General features: G+C 42.2%; 3 protein-coding genes and 2 long non-coding RNA genes across 6 annotated transcripts in view; 4 read left to right on the forward strand and 1 right to left on the reverse strand.

Annotated features, from left to right (window-relative positions):
• Positions 1 to 25,411, reverse strand: part of Ance-3 (angiotensin-converting enzyme Ance-3) — a 62,215-nt gene extending 36,804 nt beyond the window's left edge. Inside the window, exons 1-11 of one of the 2 annotated variants that reach the window (XM_031969972.2) lie at positions 25,345 to 25,411; positions 23,730 to 23,806; positions 17,438 to 17,677; positions 15,202 to 15,360; positions 14,608 to 14,704; positions 13,201 to 13,344; positions 12,664 to 12,855; positions 12,439 to 12,536; positions 11,585 to 11,754; positions 11,365 to 11,489; positions 9,163 to 9,505 (exon numbers count right to left, since the gene is read on the reverse strand). In XM_031969972.2, coding sequence (XP_031825832.1) covers positions 9,163 to 9,505; positions 11,365 to 11,489; positions 11,585 to 11,754; positions 12,439 to 12,536; positions 12,664 to 12,855; positions 13,201 to 13,344; positions 14,608 to 14,704; positions 15,202 to 15,360; positions 17,438 to 17,674 — 1,565 coding nt within the window. In that variant the 5' untranslated portion in view covers positions 17,675 to 17,677; positions 23,730 to 23,806; positions 25,345 to 25,411. Of the gene's footprint in view, positions 1 to 9,162; positions 9,506 to 11,364; positions 11,490 to 11,584; positions 11,755 to 12,438; positions 12,537 to 12,663; positions 12,856 to 13,200; positions 13,345 to 14,607; positions 14,705 to 15,201; positions 15,361 to 17,437; positions 17,678 to 18,844; positions 19,027 to 23,729; positions 23,807 to 25,344 lie in introns of those variants that run through there. The other variant, XM_031969969.2, reaches the window with a different exon arrangement.
• On the forward strand, positions 787 to 2,118 carry LOC116424044 (uncharacterized; the record flags this gene model as incomplete). Its single annotated transcript, XM_031969965.2, has 1 exon — positions 787 to 2,118. A coding segment is annotated over one exon (1,332 nt), but the record flags the coding sequence as incomplete, so codon positions are not given.
• On the forward strand, positions 6,310 to 8,130 carry LOC116424053 (uncharacterized). Its single transcript, XM_031969977.2, has 2 exons — positions 6,310 to 6,460; positions 6,595 to 8,130. Exons 1-2 carry the CDS (start codon positions 6,449 to 6,451, stop codon positions 7,774 to 7,776), a joined length of 1,194 nt encoding a protein of 397 aa, XP_031825837.2. The 5' UTR covers positions 6,310 to 6,448; the 3' UTR covers positions 7,777 to 8,130.
• LOC143175197 (uncharacterized) lies at positions 15,515 to 17,396 on the forward strand. Its single transcript, XR_012999934.1, has 3 exons — positions 15,515 to 15,916; positions 15,996 to 16,080; positions 16,314 to 17,396. It is a non-coding gene; the product is annotated as an uncharacterized LOC143175197 (long non-coding RNA).
• On the forward strand, positions 19,055 to 22,003 carry LOC116424050 (uncharacterized). The gene is made up of 3 exons (XR_012999933.1): positions 19,055 to 19,193; positions 20,125 to 20,352; positions 20,654 to 22,003. It is a non-coding gene; the product is annotated as an uncharacterized LOC116424050 (long non-coding RNA).
• Positions 25,412 to 25,637: the final 226 nt, after the last annotated feature.

A 25,637-nucleotide genomic window follows, 5' to 3' on the forward strand; every position in this document is an offset into this window, starting at 1 on the left:
ATTTCTGCTTCTTATCCCTAATTTTTACTACCAAGCAATGTTTTACTTTTCCTTTATAGCACAAAGCACAATATATTTGAATAACATTAAGGAAGAGACAAATGAGTAAACAATTTTCGATTGTTGAACACAAGAAATTAGGGATATCAATACTACTTATAACCATAAATCCATAGAAGTGAATTTCGATTGTTCAACCGAAACGACTAAGTTCTTTAGACACAGTTATTATACGGACTGGTTGCTGTTAAAATTCTTTTCGTTCTCGGAGATCGTTTTACGAGCCGAATAATGAATGCCCGCACGGTCAGCGTCGCGTTGTCGTTTCCGCGATGGTGGCGGGCTACACCAATTACCATGAAAAACAATGGCTGAACATTTAACCGTGGATAATTGTCACGAAAAGTGGCGCGAGCCTATAAGGGTACGAGCTGGTTGGACAGGCGAAAGTCGTCCACGGTATATAAATAATCCCGTGGCACTTATCCGTTTGGTTTCAGTGCATCTTAGTCCAGCGTCTAAGCTAGCAACAGCTCATCATGGGACAGCAGGTTGTTATTCTATTTCCTTTACTATTATTCTTTCTCGTATCCAACTTTGTTATTAACTTTCCTTGGCCAATTGGAGGTCAGTCACAACAAAAATGCACTTGTCAAAAACATTCTGTAACTACTAAAATATTTTGAACCCTCTTCATTAATTATTAACAGATTTGAGATTCTCAATCATTTACAATGCATGTAAATCTTAAAAATATAAAAACCTTCCATCGTTATACTAATATTTTCTTCCTCTTTCTACAAGAAGCAGCACATCATCATCGCATTCCTGTGTCTCTCAACAACCATAACATGCTCTGCCACCCGCAAAGAGGATCTAGAAAGGGCCGCAGAGCTGGCAGTCGAAAAAGCAGCTGAAAGAGTAGCCGAGAGGGCAGTAGAGAAGGCACTAGAAAGCGGAAACATGACTACAGAATCGAAAACAGTCCGCGAGTCCCATTCTACCGTCCGGAAAGCAGAGCAAATTGAAGACACAAGATACAACGACAGATTCATGGGAAGCCATTCATCCATAGAAGAAGACGACCAAGAAGACGACAACGATTGGCGTCCATTCTTGAGAGGAATGAGATTCAAACCGTCCTTCAATTGGTCTAGTAAAATGGACGAAGACTGGAGAAGATATCCTCGAAGTGACGAGGCACCAGAAGCTTGGGACAAGTCTCGAGTAATAACAATAGAGAAAAAGGTGCCTGTACCAGTAACCGTCGAGAAAAAGGTACCGTATCCTCTATACCGACATGTGCCCTACGAAGTGAAGGTACCGGTGCCACAACCATACACTGTCGAAAAGAAAGTACCTTACCCAGTTAAAGTCTACGTGAACGTACCGGTAGAGGTACCGGAGCCCTATACAGTGGAGAAGCAGGTGCCGTACGAGGTGAAGGTCGATCGTCCGGTTCCATACAAAGTAGAGGTACCGGTTCCTCAACCATACACCGTTGAGAAAAAAGTACCAGTAGAAGTTAAGGTACCTGTGCCACAGCCTTACATGGTGGACAAGGCTGTCCCATACGAAGTGAAGGTGCCAGTGAAGGTACCAGAGCCCTACGAGGTAGAAAAAAAGGTACCCGTACCCGTGAAAGTCGTTGTGAATCGGCCCTACCCAGTGCCTGTACCAAAACCCTACCCAGTGGAGGTAGCTAAGCCTTATCCAGTAGCTATACCCAAACCCTACGCCGTTAAAGTCAAGGTTCCAGTTGATACACCCTACCCAGTACTAGTAGAGAGACCTGTACCTGTTCCTGTCGAAGTACCCGAGCCAGAACCGTACACTGTGGAGAAGCCAGTTGAGGTAGAAGTGAAAAAGCCCTATCCAGTACCGGTGAAAGTCCAGGTGGACAGACCCTACGAGGTTTCCATGCCGAAACCTGTGCCTATTCCTGTGGAGAAACCGTTCCCCTATTGGGTGCAGGTGCCGGTGCCTTTCAGCCAGGACTGGAACGGCGTTGGGGTTCAAGGATTCGAAGGAGTGATCGACAGAGATGGCGCGGCCAAAAAGAGCAGGAAGTCTAACAGGGCCAAGACATCTAGGCCTCGAAGGAGACCTATCCACTGAAAGAGGATTTGGTTAGAGGCAATTGAGGATTGCAACTGTAGGTTAATTTATTTTTTGACTGTACCCCTTGGAGTTTGGGGTGTTAAGAAGTTTTGTATCAGTGGAAGTTACGGATTGTATTAGACTATGCTACTGAACTATTGATTTAAAATGTTTGAAACAATTACACATTATTCCTTCAACTTTCAAAACTCCTTCCTATGTACTCTAGCAAAACTTCGAATGTCTGATTAAATTCGAATGATGCAACGTTCAAAAATATTCTTTTCGAAAATGGTAGCGGAAATAAATGGCCTCACACGCAGATAAATTACCTAGTCACGAGCCTCGGACTTTCTACATTTAATCGTCAACGGGTGCAGTTAGCGGGTAACAGTTTCCGCGTGATAAAAATAAACAAGTATCGCGCAAACATTCCCTGCAACCTGTTTATCGTTGTCCTTCGCTCGTATTAACTCATCAACGTCCGATTAATCGCGCGATCGCGTGCGGTTTCCCACGGTGCACGCGTGCGCACGCGTTTCCTCGGTTTTCGACACGTTTTTTTGCCGAGAATTCCAGGCGCGGAAGTAAACTGACCGCTTCGAATTACCATCTCGAGGAATTCTGTGCGCGTTCCGCTGCGTACGCAACGGAATACGGAATATATTCGCTGCGACTGTAAAATCGAGCGGCGTTCGGCTTTCCCTGATCTCAAGGAAGAGCCACGCAGCGCGATTGGCCGATGATAAACCGACGTAGACCATCGTTTCGATCTGCCTCACTTCGACACGTACGTACGCTTCTTCCGGTCTTACTGGATGATTTAAATTGATCACCGCGAATTTTCCATCGATATTCGCCGGCCGTACGTTATAATTGCCCTCGCGATGGGAACTATAACTTTCCGTCTTCATAAATTCCGCGGTACCGCGCAGACACTCCTAGATCTGATTATTTATTACCAGGAAAACGAACGAAGGATTCCAACCGTCCTGTCCGATCCTTGAGGATTGAAATATCGCGGGAATCGTTACAAACGCTCTCGCTGCATGTGCGTCGCAACTTTCTCACATTCAATAAAATCTGTTGCACGGAATGATAATAATCGGACACACGCCACATTCATATCGGAGATTCCTGGGACTGTGAAACGATCGTTTATCAATTTTACTCGAACCATTAGATCTAATTAGATAACGATTTCTCAATCATTCCTGGCAATGAAATATCCAACAGAGTCGATGGGAATCGCGTATTTTTTTAAGCTTTCCAGCATTGAAACCGTCTGGATAAAAAATAGGAACAGTAAGAGGTTTCCGTTTGAAGCTACGTCTCCATATATGCGACGATGAACGTAGGATCACCTTGGAAAAATTAACATAACACTCCCGCGCTGCTGTGATATGCATAATTAGATTGATTACGGCACCGAGTGAGTCATGGAATTCCTCCGTAATTATTCCAGCAGGTGTTAACGATCGAAAAATCATCTGGTTGAGCCAGTTCTCGAATCTTCGACGTACGCGTTGCATTCCCTGTACGAATAAAAAGCTACCGGCGCAAAGACTTTAGCGGAAAGTGGTCGTTCCACCAGTGAATTATAAGGAAATCGAACCTTTTAACGACCGAAAAAGACTTCGATTGCTTCGTAATAAATATTATTCATTAGGATATTACGATATCAATTACCTATACTCTTACTACTTCCGCTGTTATCTAATCCCCCTCGTTAATCTCCTGACGTCACCCAAATTTCCGAACTGATCGAACGAATTACACCGTCTAATTTCCATTTAATTAGCAGCTGAGGTTCTGACCTACAACTTTCATATTAATTGCATGTATTAACGAGCACACAGATCGGCGAATAACAACTAATATGCTCTAGCTCCTGATTCGTAATTTCTTAGTAACATGAACGGTGCAACGGGTCGGTTGTACAGTTATAGTGAAAACGAGGCTCAACCCTACCGTGCAATTAACGTTCATCGACGCGTTGCCGTGGATCTACGCGATCGATCTCGAGTGCAGTTTCATCTGACACGGCAGATCGTATATCCAAGCATCTATCCCCCCACCCGAGGGACACTCTCCCTCTTTCACCGGTTTTCATTTTCTTCCACCGTCCCACCAAAGCACTTCTTCCTTCCTCTCGTTCTCTCCGTTCGACTAAAGGACTCGGTCGCGGACGAGAGGACCCGGGACTGAGAAACTCCGTGGTCACGTGCGCGTGTCCTTCCGTGGGGACCGGATACGGAGGGGGCCGGTAGTCCTGACGAGAAACTTGGAAATGTGGAAGGAGACAGACAACACACGGAGAGAGGAGAGGATCCCAAATACGGAGGGTAGAGGGGCGAATGTGAATTTGCGGAGCCACTGGCGTAGAATTTGTGATCTTTCGGGTTTTCACTTTGAGTTTAACTTTATAGATTGTTGGATTGATTCTTTGGGGAATAAGGAAGCTTAATTTGGGTAGTAATAAAACCTACAGATATTTATATAAAAATATATATCCTTATGTTTCAACAGAATTTTTGTACTTTTTGTTTGAATAACCTGTTTGATAGTGTTTTCTTTGTAATTGAAAAAGCAGGGACATTAAATATTTTATGAATTATACTTTTTAAATGTGATTACTGTATGAATGAGCAGGAAAGATAAGAATAGCTGTTGTCTTGGAATTATGTATCCTAGATTGTGAGAAAATAACAAATGTATAATTGTTACATTAAAATTTGCAACACATGAACGTTCGCTAGGTAATAATTCAGCGAACAGTCACTAATCTTATAATATCTGCAATGATGATATTACTCACTGTGTGCATAACCTCATTTTCCAGGAACACAAGTGTTTTCGAACTTTCTACGTTGATACAGATCAAACTGAATTCTGTGCAATGATTTTCCCTATTTATACATGCTGGCCACTTTATATGGCTGATTCTTAATTAATTTGGTTCCCTATGTACATAAATCTTATTGTTGTTTAGCTTCCATAACCTATCAAGAATTAATTTTCTTTTTCCTAACCATCTATACATTTGTTAAATTTAAACATAAATTAGAAACATAATATAAAATCACATTGCAATATGTTAACCTAAATGTTACAGGATTGTTAAGAAATGCAAATACTTTTAATATTTTATAAAAAGAGGTAAATATTGACACGTACCTCGAATTAATTCGCAGAGACACCGTTGAAATTCTTTTACAATAATTTACAGATGTTCAATATGTTCATTCTTATTATAACAGTATCCTTGTTCGTGCTTTGTGCTGTACTGATGTACCCTAGAGGTTCCACTCTTTTGTCAAATACACAGCTATTCTGAGACTTCCCTCTTTACGAAAATGTGCAGTTGTTTCCAATATGTTGTATGAATATCCCAAACAAACTTAAAACTTCTACCACATAACAATAACATGCTATTTTGTGCTTGATTGAAGAGCACAGAACACCCTTCTTCACACTCACAGCCATCTTGGATTACTGAGCTGTGACCGGAGGTCACGTGACTCAATGGCGGAAACAAATGTTCAAACTTGTCTCTACAAATCAATTCAAGTTGCATCTTAATATCAGAATTTACAATATTAATACGATTTTTGTTACAAAAACCCTATATAATTCTATTTTTATTACAATAAATCCAAAGTATTGGGTTAACTAAAAACTCTTCTTTCCAAAGTAGCATAAAAAAAACAACACACATTGTTCTCTAGCATCTTTCAGTTTCTACATTTATCTCCAATATCCCTTTCCCCAGAGAAATCAAGCCTCTCAACAGAACAACCCAATAACAAAGTAAAAACCACAAGCAAAAGTTGCGTAAGCTGTCTAAACCACATAACAAACCAGATCCGACGTTCCTCGTGTCTGAACAGCGTTCAGATACGTAACAAATATATCTTTATCCACGTCAACTCTTCATCTGCCCCGACGTTGGGGTGCTATTAACGATCAATTTAACTATTCCGCAGGCGGTATCGAGCGAGCCGCAATTCGACGCGTGAACGCTCGTATGGCTTCCGCCAGGTTCCTTTCACCCTGGAAGAGGATCCGGGCGTCGTCTACGCCAGTGGGCCCGGTTATGGAACCAGCGTCGCGGCAATCGGGGATTTAGAAAAATGCAACAACGTCGCGCGGCCGCTCGTGCGCCGGACGCCGCCGCCGCCGCGTGTTTCACTTTTCCGTGAACGTACCGCATACAGGGGGGCAGGCTTCTACTCGCTCGCTCGCGATGCACGGCCGGGGGAAAGCGGACTATAAAATCGGTGGCATCTTGGGGGGAAGTATCCAGTAAAGTCTGGACTACGACCAGATATCGGAGCGCCTCTAAGACATGAGAATTTTGGTGAGTACGGACTCCGATCCTCTACGACCGACAACACTCTCGCTCAACATCCACCGTTCGAGTTTCGCGTTTCAAGAATCCCAACTTTCGTTTTCGAAGAGGAACCAAGCGAACCTCATTCCCTATGTTTCCAGATTCCAATTTTATTCCTGGGCCTGTTGGCCGCAGGGCACTGCGAGAAGGAGAGCACGAAGACCGCGGAGGCTACGGAGTCTAACGTCGAGAAGAAACAAGAGAAACGCGGTCTCAGCGGGTTGGAAGGTGGCTACGAAGGCGGCGATTACGGCGGAGGAGAAGAATACGGGTCATCCGATGGTGGCGGAGGGTACGGCGGCGGTGGATACGGAGGCGGAGGCGGCGGTGGCTACGGTGGTGGAGGCGGCGGTGGCTACGGTGGTGGAGGCGGCGGTGGGTACGAAGAGGGCAGCAAAGTTAAAGAGATCACTATCGTGAAGAGCGTGAAGGTTCCGTACCCGGTTGAGAAGAAGGTCCACTACCCAGTGGAGAAAGAAGTGCCCTATCCAGTCAAGGTTGCGGTGCCGCAGCCGTACCCGGTGGAAAAGAAGATACCCGTACCCGTGAAGGTGCTGGTCAAAGTACCCGTGCACATACCACAGCCTTATCCGGTAGAGAAGAAGATCCCGTATCCAGTACAAGTTCCAGTGGAGAGACCAGTACCCTACAAAGTCTACGTGCCACAGCCGTACCCGGTGGAGAAGAACGTCCCCTACCCAGTGAAGGTACCCGTGCCACAGCCGTACCCGATCGAGAAGCCGGTACCTTACGCAGTGAAGGTCGTGGAGCACGTACCCCAGCCTTTCCCGGTGGAGAAGCCGGTCCCTTACCCGGTGAATGTTCCCATCGAGAGACCGTACCCGGTCCACGTACCAAAGCCATACCCGGTTCCAGTGGAGAAGCCGGTACCTGTGCCGGTAGAGAAACCGGTGCCCTATCCAGTGAAGGTCCACGTGGAGAGACCGGTCGGAGTACCAGTAGAGAAGCCAGTACCCGTTGAAGTCAAGGTACCGGTACCTGCCCCGTATCCGGTGGAGAAGCACGTACCCGTTCCAGTCGATCAACCAGTGCCCTACGCGGTCAAGGTACCAGTGGAACGACCGGTACCCGTGACGGTAGCTAAACATGTGCCCGTACCGGTAGCCAAACCCGTGCCCTACCCGGTCAAAGTACCCGTACCCGTTTCGGTGCACGGAGGTGGCGGATCTGGCGGGTTCGGCGGCGGCGGCGGCTATGGCGGCGGTGGCTATGGAGGCGGCGGCGACTACGGCGAGTCCAGTTACGGTGGTCACTCGTATTAGAACTTATTACTAGCGTCTGACGACTACCCGACCGTGCTGGGCCACGATCCACGGGCAACCACGTCACCGCGACGCGAGGAAGAGGGTCGTATTTATTTCCGCTTGATCGTACTCTCTCGATATTCGCTGCACTGGGAACAGGGGCTGAGACGTTCGATCGAGCCGCCGATTTTCAACGACGACAGATTCGGTCGGCGTTATTAGTTGCTAGTACTTCTTTTTTATAACTTTTGATACCTGAGTACCTAAGAACACATACTTGTATACACTTGTATTTTTGTACAAAGATGCTGCGTGTCGCCGAGTGGACGCGACGATATCACCTCTGTACCGTGTCTTTCGCTTCTTTCTAATAAAACCAAAGAGCAAAATTCAATTATCTGTTTTCTCACCGATACGCCTATCCAGATTACTCGAAACTAGGAATTCACGAAAATGGAGTGTTCTTTGTAACTTTCCACGGCTAATAGGAATCGAAGTTGTGAAGTAACCAGTCTTGAATAATGTAACCTAACGATCTGCCTTTTCAGGAGTGTTATTAAGCTTGTCTTTCCTGTCGCGCGGAGAAGTTGATTAATCGGCTTCCGGTGGAGTGTTAACCACGCTGCCTGTCAATCCTGCTCCGTCGTTAAATGCAAATGAAATTTGGTTTACGAGATTGTCTTCCGCAAATCTGCTTCCTGCTTTTCCTATCGAATAGCCGGCACGAATCAAGGCCGTGATTCTGCGGTTTCGCCCGTTTCGTAACGTTGCTCGGCGAGCAGCGGGGGCATGTCAAATGGCCCATTAAACGCGGAACCTGCGATAACATCTTCGATCGCGCTTTCCACGACAAGCGTAACGCGACGCTGCGCCCGTGACGGGGCCGGCTGCCCGGGAAAATTCGAAAGTAACGTTAAAGCCCGCCGCGCGATTCCGTCTGAGCCGTAAACGCGGAAGCGGCGCGGTGCCGTAATTAGCGCAACAAAAACCGGCCGGCAATTAGCTGGGCCCGAAGAAAGGGAAAGTTCCATCCGTCTAACCGATACGTAACATATGATGATATCACGCGCGATACCCGAAATATTCGACGTCCGCACGCTCAGAGAAAGCCTCTTTCTCTTCGGCCCGTCGATAAACGGGAGAGCGAAAGAGAAGACGGGATGTGCGGATGGTATCGTTATTCCCTCGCAATTAACGGAAAACCTGCGTGCTCATTGATATTACGATCCGTTGATCACGGACATTCGTGTAGAACTGCATTTGCCTTCACGGATTCAGAGAAACTTTATTCAGAGTTTCCTGTTGTTGGTTAATGACTCTAGCGTGGAAAAGAAGCTGTAAGCGCAACGAAGATCTACGATCTGATGGTTGAAATTAATTGAGCGATGGGGTGTAAGGACTTACCGGATGTACGGAATGTTGGCTGGAATGTGGTACTTGGATCCAGGATCGAAATCGTCCTCGGATCTAAGGACGGGCGGTTTGATTCCGGCGTATTGCTCCATCAGTCGATGCCAGTGGCAATTGTAGTCTTCCCTGTTGATGTAACCCCTGAAAACGTCCCATCGCCACCTGTCCATCGCGATGCTGAAAGGTAGCATCACTAGCTTGTCCATCGCCAGAGTGAACAGATAATTAATGTCAGCTGTTGAGTCGTCGATGTACTTGTTACCTAGGCCTAGAGTTTGAAGGTGACGGGGACTGGAAACGCTGAGGGCGACAGCTTCGCCTACGGCTTCGTGGAAGCCTGTAACGAATTGAACGACGATCCTTAATTGCAATACCGAATACGGGCTTAATTCTGTTACATAAACATTCGGAATCATTTGTGGTTTTCGATCAGTGAATTTTTTCGTTTACATAATTTCTCGGTACACGCCGAAACCGAATCCCAGTTGTTATATCAGAGGCCCGGCCGGCAGAAGGCAATCAAGCGTGGTTGAGCGACTAGACGGTTACAAGAAACGCATTAGATCCATTTATTCCATTTGTTACACCTGTAGCTCTCGAAGACAGCAACCGCAAGGGAAAGTAATTGCTAATTATACAGATGAACTCCCGATCAATCGAATCACGGAAGCAAGGAGTTAAATCTTTCCAGCTCTTTCACGCGCGAAGGGTGAACAGAGTGGTAACTTAATTTATGACTGTTAATAGGAGTGTCTCGGAACAAAGAGCATTTACTGAGACCTGATATTAAACATGTAATTGTCGGTTCTACATTAATCGATGCTTCTATAGGAAATCGAAACGTTTTTGTTGTGCCATTGATGTAACTAGCTGCTAATCAGATAAAAAATAATGTATAATCGTCGTTCGCTAGAAAGCATCTATGATTATTAATAAGATAATTGAATTAAGATCTACATATATCTACCGTCATTTTCGCCGTTTTCGATGCAGCTATTCATATTACTCTACAAAAATTACACAAAGAAGTTCTTTGTAAGTGCAACCAACTGCAACTTCATGTAAAAAGTATCGGCTTGCTACATAGTAAAAAGGACTCTACAAATATTTATATAATTGGAATATTATCGTAACAGTCCGCTGGTTTTTCGACAACAAAAACGCATTGTTTACGAGATACCGTAAACTGCAAGGTCGGATGCACCGTCTGAGATTGGTTCTCCCCGCGCAAAACTCTATCGAGGCGAACGACCGGTTGGCGGAACGGTGAAAGCGCGATTATACCATAATAAAAATATTTTAACGATCTCCCGTACGGTCTGTCGAGAGTACTCGCACATCCACTCGTACTCGGGCGAATCTACCTGGAGCGTATCGCTCTCGCTCTCGCTTTCGCGCTATTACCTGTAAAAGTACCGTCCGCGGACCGCCTACCGGAAGTCGGACGGGACCGCTTACGTAACCGTGGCGCTCGTCGTTCCTCTATTTCATACGCGAGGCGTGCTCCTCCGCTTTGTTTCGCAGTTCTATTAATCGAGCAGCGAGCGACGGTTTCTTTTTTTAGAATGAGTGAATCTTTGCCACCATTGCCTTCTTTCAAAGAGAATGAGTCTCGGTCTTCATTATTTTCATTGAAAAAGAGTGAGTATTCGTCACATATCTCCCTTGAAAAATAGTCTCTATTATCTTTATTTCCTTTTAAACGAAGTGAAACTTTAAATATTATTTTTAATTTCATATTGATTATTTTTTTATTTATTATATGGAGATAGATGTAATTTAATTGACTGATTTCAGGATAAATTGCTTACATGGAATTATACTGTGTTCCTTCAATATATGCATTTATCAAAATGTATTTGTTCTCCTATATTAATAGAAATTAAAGTCTCATACATTATTGATATAAATTAGAATAAAACAACTATCGGTATAAAATTTCATTCGATTGAATTCTCTTATTTAATTCTAGTATTGAACGATGAAAATAACTGGATGATAATTTCAGAATATTACCTTCAAACAGCCTGTTTCGATCTTATACACTCTCGCGCGGGTTCATTTGTTCCATTGATGTCTAATATTAATGAATACCTTATCGCAAGATCACGGAATAGTTTCACCGATGTTCATGAAAGCAGCGGCAGGAAGAGTTAATTAAAAGTAAATCAGGAAATGGTAGTAAACGAATCGTACCTGGATTTGCCCCGTCCCTGAATTCCCGCGAAAGTCCGCTGTACCGCAGGAAATACTGAATGTGGGCCATCTCGTGGTGCACCGTGATCAAGTCCTTCATGGTGACCTTGGTACACATCTTGATCCTGCACGAGAAGCAGAGCCAATTAAGACGTACACCAAGAGAAGCCAATTATCTTGCCGCGCAAAGACACGGTTAATTCGATCCCCGTCGAGTTACCTGTAATCTATGCGATTGCAGAAATCCCAAGCGGAAGCCTGGCATATCAAAGGACGGTCGCCCGGGTCGGAGATTATGCTTCCGGCCCAGAATTCCGGCGGCAGCGCGCTCAAGTTCAAGGACAGGTAGAATTCCTCTGCTACCCTGAACATTTCTATCGGTGTGAATCCCTGTAGTAATTAATATTATTGAAGTAAATAATATTATAGATGATATTAAAAGTTAACGATAATAATGAAAATAATGAAAAAGTAAATAATATTATAGGTGATACTAAAAATTAATAATAATAATACAAATAATGAAAAAGTAAGTAATATTAGTTTCAATATTAATGTTAAAAATAAAATTTTTCTGATATCGGGTCTATTAATGATTAATCCACGATGTCTAAATTAAATTCCAAATTTTTTAAATAAATTTAATTGTATAAATATTCACAGACCGTATACATGTTTCTTCAAAGAGCGCTCGATTCGCATTTAAATCATTTTTTATTGAAAGATCTAATTAAGATAGATAATGGAACAGAAAAGCCGAGGGAATTGAAAACGTAAATGAATACTTCTAATTAATGGAGATCAACTTTCGCGCGAGCGTATCGCTAATTAATATCCGGACGGTTCAAAGTGCCGTCGCCATGTAATAAATTTCGCTCACAATGAACAATAAAGAGAAAGAGGCGAGCGAAAACGTTTCAGCATTTCTCGAATCGTCCCGTCGCGTTGTGGCTTTCGAATAATAACTTTGTAACATGTTACTTTCGATTCCACTCGGAAACAATGGCCGAGGCCGGTTGAATTCATTAACGAGTCTGTTCTCATGATAATGATTATATAATTCCTCCCCGTTACCTGCGCCTGCATTTCCTGCGTCACGTCCAGGTAAACCTTACCCGGGTAAGGTATCGTTACGTCGATGATGTTGGTCCACGACTGGCCCCATATGTTCCCTGAGAAAATGCAATCATCACATTTTTTTCTTTTGCGAAATCTATCCTAATAGAACTTGCATAACGCGCATTAATAAAACGTCGACGGAACACTCGTTCAGCTCAACTGTTTGCTTTCAATTTGTACCGAGTATGTGAGCCGGAAGCGGAGCGTGAGCACCGATCTTTTCAGGCCCGTACAGGTCCCTCAGCTTCCTTCTAACGTACGCGTGCAATTCTTCGTAAAGAGGCCTAATCATCTCCCACACTTGTTCGATGTCTTCCTGCAGGTTGGGGCTTTCATACGGGAACATCCAATATTCAGCAGCGTCAGTGAAATCTATGTAGAAAAATAATTCTTAGTATCTCTTCATAAAGTGATCTCCTTAAACTATGAAGCCTTCATTGAATTAACTCCTAATTTCATGGAATTCTCTCAAATTTTTCTTTCCCCTTTATAGATTACCATACTTTTCTGATAATTTATACTTCCCGATATCTTTCGAACTAATATCTAACTCTAGAAAGTAGACAGGCGCGATAATTGAATAATGAAAGAGAAAATAAAAGTGTTCGGAATGATTTCAGGTCTAGTAACTCGTAGCTACGTTGTTCATAAATTTCCATCGTGACTTGAATTTCTTAAAGATTATAAGAAGTTTTGTTCATCAAGTGTTCAACCTACTGTTCAACCTAGCAGCCTCATTGTTCAAGGTAACCAGCTGTTGATAAAGATCTTTGATCCTCATCCCGCTGCGCCTCCTCCACTCGGTCCACACGTATTGCAATTCGTCCCAGTTCCGGCTTCTCGCCATGATCTGCGCTATATCTGTGAAAGTGACACATTCCCTTTCGATTCGACGTGATTGATTTTCATCGATCGCGGACATCAGGTGGGCATTGAATTAATTGTGCACACGGGCCTCGGGAAGGAAGGAAAAAAAGGTATTTTCACCGGGATGGAGGAACACGTCCGTGCAGCTTTCACGTTGATCGCGCGATCAATTTGTCTTAGATGGTTTCTTGCGACACGTGTGATCTAAGCTGCACGGAAAGTGAGTTACCGCAGCGATTACGGCCTCGCGAAACGACTAGTCGACGTTTCTAGTTTCAATACCGCGGCCGTCCGCGGAAGGCTCCGGCTTTTGCGTTTACTTTTTAGTCCTAGTTCATTAGACCCATCGTAATGAAATCGCGTAACACGTTTGTCCTTCCCGTTACAATGATCTGTGGCGTAATTAATGAAATTTCCGTGGACGTGAACATTGGGTTGTTCCGTACCTTGAACGTGTCTTTAACCCCTTAACCTACAGTATCATGAAAAACTTGAGATTAACATTTTAAACTGAATTTTACAGAACTCAGCGTTGTTTAATTTTTTTTAAATGTATATTAAGTAATAATTTTCTATTGAGAATTGTTAACCTTTGGAGTAAACGTATAGATCACAGTTTATAAAAGTATTTAGCTATTCATTTGCTGAAGTAAATAAATTTATAAAATAAACAATACAAAAATTTGACGAAATTACATACAGAACCAATTAAATATTTTTCTCTTACAATTTCAAGGTATTTCAGAATTAGAGAATTTTCGAACTTTCAAATAGAAGATCCAACAGCTTCATATCTCCTCCATAATCATTGAAATTGTACCAGTGCTCTAATCGAAAGTTAATAAATAAACAATCGTCTCATAAATAGTGTAACACACGCATGAATGTTAAAAACTGGTTATTAACGAAATATTGTTCCTGGGTAGAATGATTCCAAGGAAACTTTATTACTTAATAAACAGTATTCCTAAGATCAGCATTGAAACGCCAGAGTCTGGAGATAATAGAGAGATTACAGGCGGCAAGGATGCACGGAATTAATCGTCGATGAATTTTCATGAACACGTTCTACCGCGGCCGAGTGAAATATTCGTTCGTCCGATCGCGCATTACGATCGGAGAGAGGCGCGCTTTCTTGCACGTAACAGTTAAAACGTGTTCCGCGGCGATTTCGCGCGGCCAGGCGCCGTGAAAATCGATGCGGCATCGATACCGTTTCATTCGATAGACGATCATTCTATGGAAACAGTGTATTACCTGGATACAAACGCAGTCCGCACCGGAAGGGATCGTTGTACGCGCAGATGCTAGCCTCGTTGTACACCGCCAGCATGTCGTTGATCACACGGTTGTACTGAAAATCAACGATCGCCATCATTTCACGATCATTTCCATAAAAGGGATAAAAAGAGGGTTCCAACGAACGCTGCCCGTTGTTTCCTGCATGCAGACACGCACGCGTTTTTCGTTTATTTGTAAGCGTTCGCCCGACACTCGAGCGTTACGTGCCAGAAGGAAATTCAGTCTCGAAACGAAACTTTCCATGTCGCGGGACTTTTTGCTCCGCTAGGAGTTGTAAGCGTTGTCGTTGACAAACGGAAACACAAAGTTGCTCGGCGAATAGTCGCGTCGTTCTTGTTCCCTGCCGCGAGCTTCGGTGATTTGAACGAGTGGAAAGCAGGAACCTCAATATTTCCTTTCGAGAATGATCGAACAGTAATCGGATATTAATTGGATTCTACATTTTATTTTTAAACGATAAGTGTCTCCGTGTATTTCGAACGTTTTAACGCTACATATTATTCAGGGTGGAAAGATTTGTCGTGGTATTTCATTTGGTTTTATCTTTACCCTGTCTAACTGGTCCGGCGGAAATGCGGCTGGTCCCACTACCGACAAGTATCTGAGCCGCCGTCTAATCACTGGATCCCTGATATTATCTTTATCGATCCTCGATATCAAGTACCAAGCTTGGTTCTGGAAATCTGCGTATATTCGCTGTGCTTCCAACTGGAAAGAGCGAATGTACTGTTTAGTATTAATTTTTTAGATTTCAGTTAGTATTTAAATTATTTGATAATTGGAATTGTTATTAGCAAAAAGTTATATTTATGCCGCTGGTATTCAGTAAAGTAAAATTACTTTACAAAACTGTTGTCTGTGTTTGAATTTTAATTGAAGAACGCGCACTAACTTTTTTGCAGTAGCTGGTAATTATTATTCGCCGATGAGGAATCTGTTTTGCGAAAGATGTGAGTTGAAATTAGTTCGACGAAGGCAATACAGCGATCGCTCGGAAGGCACCGGTGCGGAACTGGTTCGAAGTGCAAATCGACGAACGACGGGTTTACCGTTAGTGATAAAACCGTGGTATCTTTATTCTTCCTGGGATTAGAGATAGAAGAAGTCTAGGAGCGAAAGGAAACGCGTTGGAAAGCGCGAGGAATACTTCAACGAGGAAGTGAAACACTTTCTATGTCACTGAAATATTTGCGAAAGGAATAGGATAATGCATTATAGACAATCGCCAATTTTCATCGAGGAGAAAATTCCACGTATTAAATGTGTAATAATTCAATCTTAACGTAGAAGTATAAATGTCGTTAATATTAAGAATATCAGAAATACATAAATTTTTTTTGCAGAAAAATGAATTTCTATTGATTTTAGACTATCGTATAAAGATCTATTATTCAAAGGTTGATGCTCTACTTCTTACAGGATAATAAGGTAATGACAAATAAAATAATGCATTACGGATAATCGCAACTTTCCATCGGAATATCGAATAAATAATTCCGTATATCAAATGTGTAATAATTCAATCTTAACATGGAACTAAAAACGCCATTAACATAAAAAATATCAGAAATAGATGGGAATTTTTAATAGACTAAATTTCTATTGATTTTATAATTTTGCATAAGGTTCTATTATCTAAAGATTGACGTTAAATTTCTTAGAAGGTGATAACGAGGACAGGCATGCTGCAAAAATGATATTGGGCAACGCCATGGAATTCAAAGGTGGCGAGCGAGGAGTTTCACGGAACGAAAAAGGAAGACAACGTCGGACAACGATTGTCATTAGCATCACGCGACCCGGTACGCGGATTTCGCGTTGAAGGCTGAAAATTTCCGTTCTCGTACGTTCGGCCGGCGAGTGCGGTGGCTGGATGCGCGAGTTACGAAATCGTTCGGGACTCCGTTACAATGGCACCGGCTGAGAACATTTCCCGCGGAGGTGTTCGGCCTCTCGCGGACAATAATAAAGGCCGAGCTGCGCCGGAGAAATCCTCCTCGCACGCGAAATCAGGATTCCTGGAGGATAGATCGCGACGTTCGACGGTCCCACGGGCCGATTCGTAGAGGAGGTCGAGGTCTCGGGACACCGTCCCATCGAGAAACGTCGAAATGGTCACATTAACCTCTTCTCTTATGATATCGTGTTAGACTCGTGATGAAAATTTTAAACTGAATTCAAAAAGTTTCGATGTTGTTTACTTATGTTTAACATAAATTGAAAATTACTTGTCTGTTATCAGTTTCAGAGTAAATGTAGACATAGAATATATATAAAATTCTTTTCTTTCTTTACTGAATTATTAATGATGAAGCAGGTTTATCAAGCACGGTGGTAGGAAAAATTATAGAATAAAGGATTAAGTTGTACTATGTTTCAGAAAATGATTACAATAATAACATTTAGTAAATTTCATTGTAAAAATAAAATCTATGGTACCAATGCATTAAGTTTGAAATAGTAACGAGACTTCAATGGAATATCAATTTTTCTATAAATTATGTTGTCAAAACGTTGTAAACAAACTCCAAAAGTTATTGCTTAAAGCTGATAATATACATCTATTGCAATTTTAACCTATTTAATATTAAATTTGTAACTGTTCCAGCTGTGTATTAAAAAAGAAAAAGTATAGTGATAAGAAAGGTCAGTGGGCCATTTTTCGGCTTACACAGCCCACAGAATGAAACGCATGCGGGTATTTCGTTCGGCGATTCAGATATAAACCACTATCGCCCGGTCTATCCACAGAATTACAAGAGGAACAAACAAATTTCGTAGTTACCGCCTGTAGCTGCGTGTACTCGTTTACATCCGTTTCGTACTGCCATTGGGCAGCGACGTTGGCGCTGCATCTTTCAGTTCCAAGGAAATCCAATCTCGCTAAAATGTCCTCTATTTCAGCGTCCGTGGGAGGATACTGGCCGACATTATTGTTTCTCGGATCCTGCCTCAGCGGGGGTAGATCCAGTTGACCGGAAACGAGAGAGGAAGTGGCGAGAAGAATCACCGTGATTAACATTGTCTGAAAAGAGAAAAACATCAAGGTGAATCTCGATTTTACGGGGAGAAATGCGACTAACATTATTTGGAAGGACAAGGAACAATTTAAACCTCGAGTTCTAGATAAAAAACACCATGGTTAGGTATTTAAAAATCAAAAGTTAAGTTGAAATAAATCGCACGAAGAAACATCGTGGTTGATAAATAAATCAAAAGAAAATAAAAAACAGAGAACAAATTGGATCTTGAGAAGAATCCTCTAACTTGAACCCAGAAGCAGGGTGAAACGGACATAGAGTATGGTATCCAAGATAATGGGAAGAGCTCGTAGAAGAAATTGCGGGCCACTTAACGTAATGAGAACACCGGTCAATTTAACCGAGGCAATTACGGCGCCGCGGAGGAGCAATATTGTTTTCATAAATCATGCCACGGCACCGGGAGCGATGCGTTTATGTGCAATTCATTTGTTGACTTCACGGTCACGTGTTACGTCTTCGTGTTACGTGTTTGCTCGCAGCATGAGAGGCTATTCATGCGCGGCAGTAGGTCATCCACGATCGCCGCGAGATCCTGCGACCTTGAACGTTCGAACCGATAGTGACACGTGAATCCGAGGCGTGAGAAATACATTCGCAGGATCTCTAACGCGATCGTCATGCCCTGACATCTAACCCTAGTTCTTCCTCGAGGATCAATCTTCAAGCAAGAAACGTGCAAAGGAAACTGAATAATTATCGTTCGTGCATGATCTATTTCTAGGAAACAACGCTTCTATTTTTAAGATACATAAATTATTCACTGAATTATTACTCGAGTTCATTAAGTTCCAATTTCTGTAAGAGTATTTTCCTTAAGGAAACAAGCTTCTATAGTTTCATAAGGGTTGCTCCCCTTTTAGCAACCCCTTCAAACTTCTTTCTCCAAACCCTCGCACATTCATCCTCTAAAGGAAGTAGCTCACAAGGTTCATACGCAAACAGATTCACTAATGTATTCATCAATCCCGTCGAGATTCTGGTTGGTCCACGCACTTTCACCCCCCAGACAAGGTCCTCGAGGTCTTCCAAAATGAAGCGAGCACCTCTTCTTGTACAAGGATATTCGAGAAAACTGATTGATTGCAGATCACTGAATCATCGGTTAAGTCCAAGTCACCCCTGACGGTCACTCGAAGAGGAAGACTTACGGGTCCTTTGATCTTTCAGCGATGAAGCGTCGAACGGCCTGCTTTATTGGCCAGGACGCTGCTGAGTCCTGGCTCGATAACAAGCGAATCGCACGGGTGTCGCGGGTGTCGACGATGCACGATGAAACGCAACGACCAGTGACGAGCTACCGTATCGTTCTGGAGTCGCTAAAAGCCTCGTGGCTTACGGCAAGTGTACATTTATCCCTGCGAAGCAGTTCGAACGCGACCACGAGGAGGTCATCCGTAGCGAGAGGTGGGGATCCATGCACACCTCGGTGTCGTCGTCGCTTCGACAATGTCCCGCCGCGTGGGAGGACGTTAGAGGAAGGGAAAACGCCGGAAAATGGTACGGAGATACGTGACCTGGCCGGGAAATCAGTATTTTTCGGAGCAACCGTTGGCAAATCAGTTGGAATCGTTCCCATGAGGGTGTAGAACGCAGATTCTTCAATTTTGGTTGGACAATTTATGGAAAAACTTGTGTAGCTGCATTTGATTAGACATGGCTTACTGACGAAGTCTTCTTCATTTGATATTAAAGAATTCTTTTGTAATTAGAAATATTGAACTGTCATATTTATTAATTTTTCTGTTATCGATGCCAAAGTCTACGAAAGCAGTTAAGAATTCAAGAAGGGACGACGTTACCAAGGGACGAAATAAGAAATGGGTCGCTGAAAATCGAGGGCCATCTAGCCATTGCGAAACTCAAACTCTCACGTTGACAAGCGACATACTCGTCTGAACAAGCTTCATTGTCTTCCAGCGAGTATACGTATACACACACGTTCCTCTTGCATCTCGTAACAGTTTACTAATTTCCCTGGTTGCCTCGAAAACTAGACCAAACAACGGAGTCTGCGTTTGCGCGAGACTAATCGCAAAATTGGACAATTACTCCGCGATTACCATCTAATAAAACCCTCTTCCAATTTAGGGGGTTGTCTGAGAGAACATCTCGTGGAAGAACATCTTTACAGTTCCATTTATTTCGGGTGAAAGGGTTCGTCGGTTCCAGTGGATAATCAATCAAAACAACGACGGGAAAGATAGATCGAGACCCGCGGATGATGGATCGCGGGGAATAATGCGCGGAGATAAAGTTAGGGGATGAAACGGTAGACAGATTCGAAAGTTTGATCGACAGGGCCGAACGCTCGGGATTTATTTCGGCGGTTGAAACGAGCCTGCACGCGATACGTGAAAAGAAGCAGGCAAAATGACTGACGAGATGAATAATCCATGTCCGTTCGTCTAATTGCGCAATTATCTTTCAGAGCCAGCCTCATCGATGCCACTTCCTGCTTCGCCCCGGCCGGTCGACCGTCCTGAGAATTCAAGCGCCATTGTGTCACCGTCCCATCGGTCTTTAATTCAAATTGTGATTCATAATTTTGCAAGTTTTAATGACGTGGGAAGCGAACGGGGCGAAAATTGCGCCGCTACGCCGGTGGTCATTGTTCGGGTGAAGCTTTCGACGACGTTCATCGCGATCTTCCGCTATCGTGAGTCGCCCGACGATTCATTTTTCTCGGTGATTCGTTCGTTTCGAGCTTGGATGAATCACGCAACTTATCTGCGAACCTAGCCGTTTATTTTTGTTTGATTCTTTAATATCGATGTTTAAATAAAAGGGAAGAAATATATAATGATAAAATATGAATGAAACTATTGCGATTGTAATGCACTGTGATTCGCGTATCATATTTTCTTTGATTAACTTATTAGAGAAACCTCTCACGGCTTCATTCTTTGTTGAGATTTACGATAGTTCATTCGAAATGATCAATTTTTCACGGATTCCAGAGCGAACAGCCGTGGGAAATAGTCCGGCGCGAAATCACCGATCAATATTCACCGCGAAGACTCGTCCAAGGTGATCTCCGCGACGTGAAGAAGTCATTTCCATCGATCGCGGAACACGTCCGCTCGTGATGCATAACGACAGTGACTAAACGCGACTCATTCATCGGCATGAAAATTATAAACAACCGCGCCCTGCCGGCGGGGATAGATCCCACGATGATCTGGAACGCGTGTAAGTACCACGTAACTGCGGCGTCTACGACGGTTCACGAGGCCTTGAGTTATTACGGAGAACCTCTGCCCAGGTGCATGCGTTTTCCGCAGATTCTGGTGCGTTCAGCGAATCACATGTGTCCGCCATTTTTAAATACTTCTGCCAAGGATTCAGGTTTCATGTATCCACATTTCCGTTAGAATCTTTCAAATTAAATCTACCAAATAATTGAATTCTTGATTTTTAAGCTTGCTTATCCTACAACTATTAAAAATATTAAGATCAAACTTCTTTTATTTAAGAATTATTTAGTAAATTAATTTTTATGATATATCGTAACATGGTGATTTTAGGATTTTTAAGGAATATCGATTTTTATTTCGATTTGGAAATAACTGGGAGAATTTATAGTTAAAACTATGTAAGAGAAAAGTAAGTACCAAAAAACGTCTATTTGAAACCGACAAATCCGAAGGAACAATTACGTTACAAGACGGCCACTAATTGCCACACGAGCGAAATTGAATTAACACCGAGGACACGACGAATTCAGGTTTCAATGCCGATGGTGCGCAATCACGACGCGCCAAGTTTTCAACGTTAAAAGCGCGCCCGGTGTTCGCCCAACCAGCAACTTCGACAATGCTAATCCCGTCGGGAGATAATGCGTGCACCGGTCCCACGTACCGGCCGCAATTCTGGGTTCAAGTACGCGAACGTTTACGCGGCTCAGCCGTGCGTTTCTTCGACCTTTTTTGTGAATAGTTCTCGAGATGGATGGTGATAGATCATTCGAAAAAGTTTCTAATCCCTTTCTCTTCTTCAATCCTGTTCCCTTAATCAGTTGTACGTTGCGCAGAATTATTACGTTACTATTTTGAACAGAAAAATATCTTATACGAAAAAAGATCGATGTTAACGTCTTATTTGTTCTATGGTGCCTGATGGAACCACATCTTAGTATTGTATATAAGGCGAAGAAAAAATATCGAGTATATAGAAAGTAATAAAAATTCAACTATTGTAAAAGCTTACATTCATTTATATATACCATTGAAATTACGAGTGTATCATGTGACAGAGTTAAAAGGTATTGAAATTGATGTATTTCATTAAGACTATAATAAGTTCATATAACTTGCAATACAGGTTAACTTCAAATTACGTTTAAAAGTTTAAAATTTAAAAGTTTCGTTATAAAAGTAGCTACTGAAATATTAAAGGTTGATTGCATCGAAAAATGTTAAGATATACAAAGTACTTTTGTCGCACGTGGCGGACGTTAATGTGTAAATAAAGGAATTGCATAATAGCGATGGAAGACAGAGAACTTTCGATCTTATTCGACCCACTTCCATTTTTTCCTTTCATATACCCATGGAATTTATTTTCTAAGAACGATTCTCAGAGGCTCGCTTCCCTCTTTCTTCTTCGATCGCCGGTTATTCAAGTCGAACGACGTGAAACATTCTCGTAAACACAATACGCTTCCCTCGCGTTCTGCGCGCACGTTCGTTTCTCTAATTTATTCGTCGGCTCTCTGCTTTTCATATTCGTACGATTAAAATCGGGTGACGCAAGCCGCCTTTTGTCTACAAAACTTATTGTTCCTTGCAAGAAATATCGACTCACTTCCCGTTCGATCCGTTTCCTTCCTTTTCGTGGCTTTCTTCCCTCTAATTGGCGTCGTGTGACGCAGGATTCAGCATTTGAATAAATTCAGCAATTACGGTAAAACTTGGTGAGAAGGAACCGCGAGGATACGTCGGGAGATCCGCTTTAAATACAATCGCGAGTGTTTGAACCGAGATTAATCGCGAATGAAAGAAGAAAAAATTAATTCGGGTGTTGTCTGAGTGAACTAGAACAGAACAATTCTTTTTTCCCCGTGTAATAACGCTTTCGTTATTCCAGGAATTCGTCGAGCACGAGATTCGCGGAAGGAACGAGTGCGATTTAATCAAAGTAATCTCTTCGAACGAAAGGAAATAAGTCACTACCAATTACGTACGCTTTAATTGATAGTTTCACAACGCTAAAAAGTCGATGTAACACTATGTTAATAGTTTCCTAGTCATTAATAAGTGATTTAAAGGAATTTAACCCCTTAAAATTAATTGCAACGATGTAATAACCACATAAGTCAAAGTGAGAAGCTATTCTAGTATTATCAATACTTTATCTTTCAAATAAATCCATATTTATAATTTATTAAAAATTTCTTTGGGTTTCGTAAATTATAAGGGCGAAATAAATTTAAATTTGTTAAAAATAAAATTTCTATGTAAAATAAATATTTTAAGACGTTGAATAGATTTTGAAGGATTCAAAAAGATTTTCGATGATACGATGACGATGATGAAATACAAACTCATCGGTTTTCCCGTTTCTTCCGTCGCACGAACACACGACTTCGCAAGTCGAGCGATAATCGCTATGTAAACGTAATTACACGTTGGCAACCCTCAATCCTCGTTGTTATTAAAAAACGACCGACGAAACGTGGGAGAACGGTGATGGATGTGTTACAGGTATTACGACGGTTTCAGGATTAGTTGAATTGGTGTGAAATTAAAGGCAAAGGTTGATTTACAGATCAATCTACTTTACGACGATTGTCTTGTCAATGAATCATAAGTAAATATCGTTACGAGAAAATTGGAATATCGTTAATGGCTCGTTAAAAATGTTTCAAATGAAATCGTTATTCGTAATGTTGCGACGATTCTCGCGAGAATTTCCGCAGATTTGACGTGTAGCTGCATGGAATAATTTACGAGGGAGGACACGCGAAATTCAAAGCAATCTTCCCGGTTCCATTTTCGTCGCAGTTTGTAATTCAAATGAGGAACCGAAGCTTACCTTTGCATGGGCGACGGGACGAGACGGATCGAGACAGTTTCTGGACAATTCGAGGAACGAGCCGTGTCACAGGCAATCTGTAACACGAGACAGAGGAACAATTTAACGACTTGAACCTCGTTGACGCTTGAAAAGGAAACCGTACTTCGGGATCGTTATGTATGACCCATTAGATTAAATTTTTGATCATTTCTCACGAAAATGGAGATTGTTCTTAACGCTGTGAAATATTAATCTGATTCGTATATTGCACTGTCTTCCCGTTAGAATCTGCAGAACAATGAGTGTCAAGAAAGAAATGAGAATTGATATAATATTTCTTTTATTTATTTCATTTCCTTCGTAAAATTATCAATTATGAAATAAGATAAACATACCAGATAATAAGTTTCTCTCAAACAATAAATAACAAACTCAAAGACAAAGTTGATTAATTTTCTATAAGAAAAATTTAAAAACTCATTAATCAGGAAATTATTTGAACGAAAAGAGATGCAGAATTTTCAATCGAATTTTAAAACTAGCAGTTTACCGAGAATGATACATTTAGGGTTAAATATAAAAAAATCATTTTTCTAGTAGTTTCAGGGAAATTGTTGTCAGTCTATATAATAATTGTATAATACGCTTAACGTATTACGCATGGTTAGGCGTACAATGACAATTCTGGCAGTGGATGGCAAAAGAATGCGGGACACAACCCTCTCATTCTGTATCGCGTAATGCATCGGTGCACACGAGTTTTCGGGCCCATGTTTAAGGCAGTTTTCTCCGTATTGCGCAGTCATTAACGGGATTGCGCATTGTCGCTCGTGTCTACTCACGAACCACTTGAATCCCTGGCGATTGAGCAACCCGCAACCTTCCATTTCCTCCACCTGTGCACGCGGGACCGAACAAAATCGAGGATTATGTTAATCCGAACCGATTGTTCTTACGATGAACCTTCAGTTTTAGCTCGAGGTCGAATGCGAAATTACGAAACACGAAAAGATCTAGATACTGTCTGGTATTAAACCCAAAATGCATCTTAATCTTAAATTTCAATCACCGAAAATACTGCTTGCCATAGCACAGCTATATAAAATTCATTTAAAATTATTCTGACCAAACTATGAAGCTGTTTTCGTTCAAAAATAAATGGCAATAAATTACAGAAAAGTATATATGATAACTGCATTTAAAATGTATTCCAAATAGAAAAGTAAAGAAATAAACTTTTATATTTATTCAAGAAATTGCAAAAGTGAAGTAAATTGAAAAATTATCACTTCAAACATGCAAATCTGTCTCGAACGATGAATAATTCCAGCATAAGGAAATTGCGGCAGAGACAAAGGCGAAAGTGCAACAGTCATTGGAAAGATCAATCATAAAAAGCAAATACTGGAATGAAAACCGTGTTAGTTAATAAACAAATATTCATGAAACTAGCATTGAAAAGTTAACTGTAGACGCGTTGATAGTGTTTCCATATTCACAGGAAGATCAAGCACGCGAAACAGCCTCCGGGCTTATCACCGATCTACACCTGACGATACGGTGCCGGTTAACGTAATTAGAAGAATTATTAATTGCCGATAGGATCGGCGAGAGAGGAAGGAGCGTCACTTACAATGAAGTCACAGTGGTGCGTATCCTGAGGCGTTGCGTAAGGTACTGAACTGCGGAAAGAAACTGATAAAGGAGCCGAGGACACTGGGACAAGTGGAATTCTATTCCCAGTTGTCGCGTGTTTGCGTTTTTACAATGTCCGCCAAGACTTTACTTTGCATTATTTTCTCAATTGCCGCACGCATACATTAACGAGATGCCCCGTAATTTCATGATTTCTTTTCCATCCGTCTTACCTCTTATTTCCTATCTTTCTATCTATCTCGTGTTCAATGTTAAACACTCTTACCGTTC

The sequence above is a fragment of the Nomia melanderi genome, chromosome 13, assembly GCF_051020985.1.
Source record: "Nomia melanderi isolate GNS246 chromosome 13, iyNomMela1, whole genome shotgun sequence".
Lineage (NCBI taxonomy): Eukaryota > Metazoa > Arthropoda > Insecta > Hymenoptera > Halictidae > Nomia > Nomia melanderi.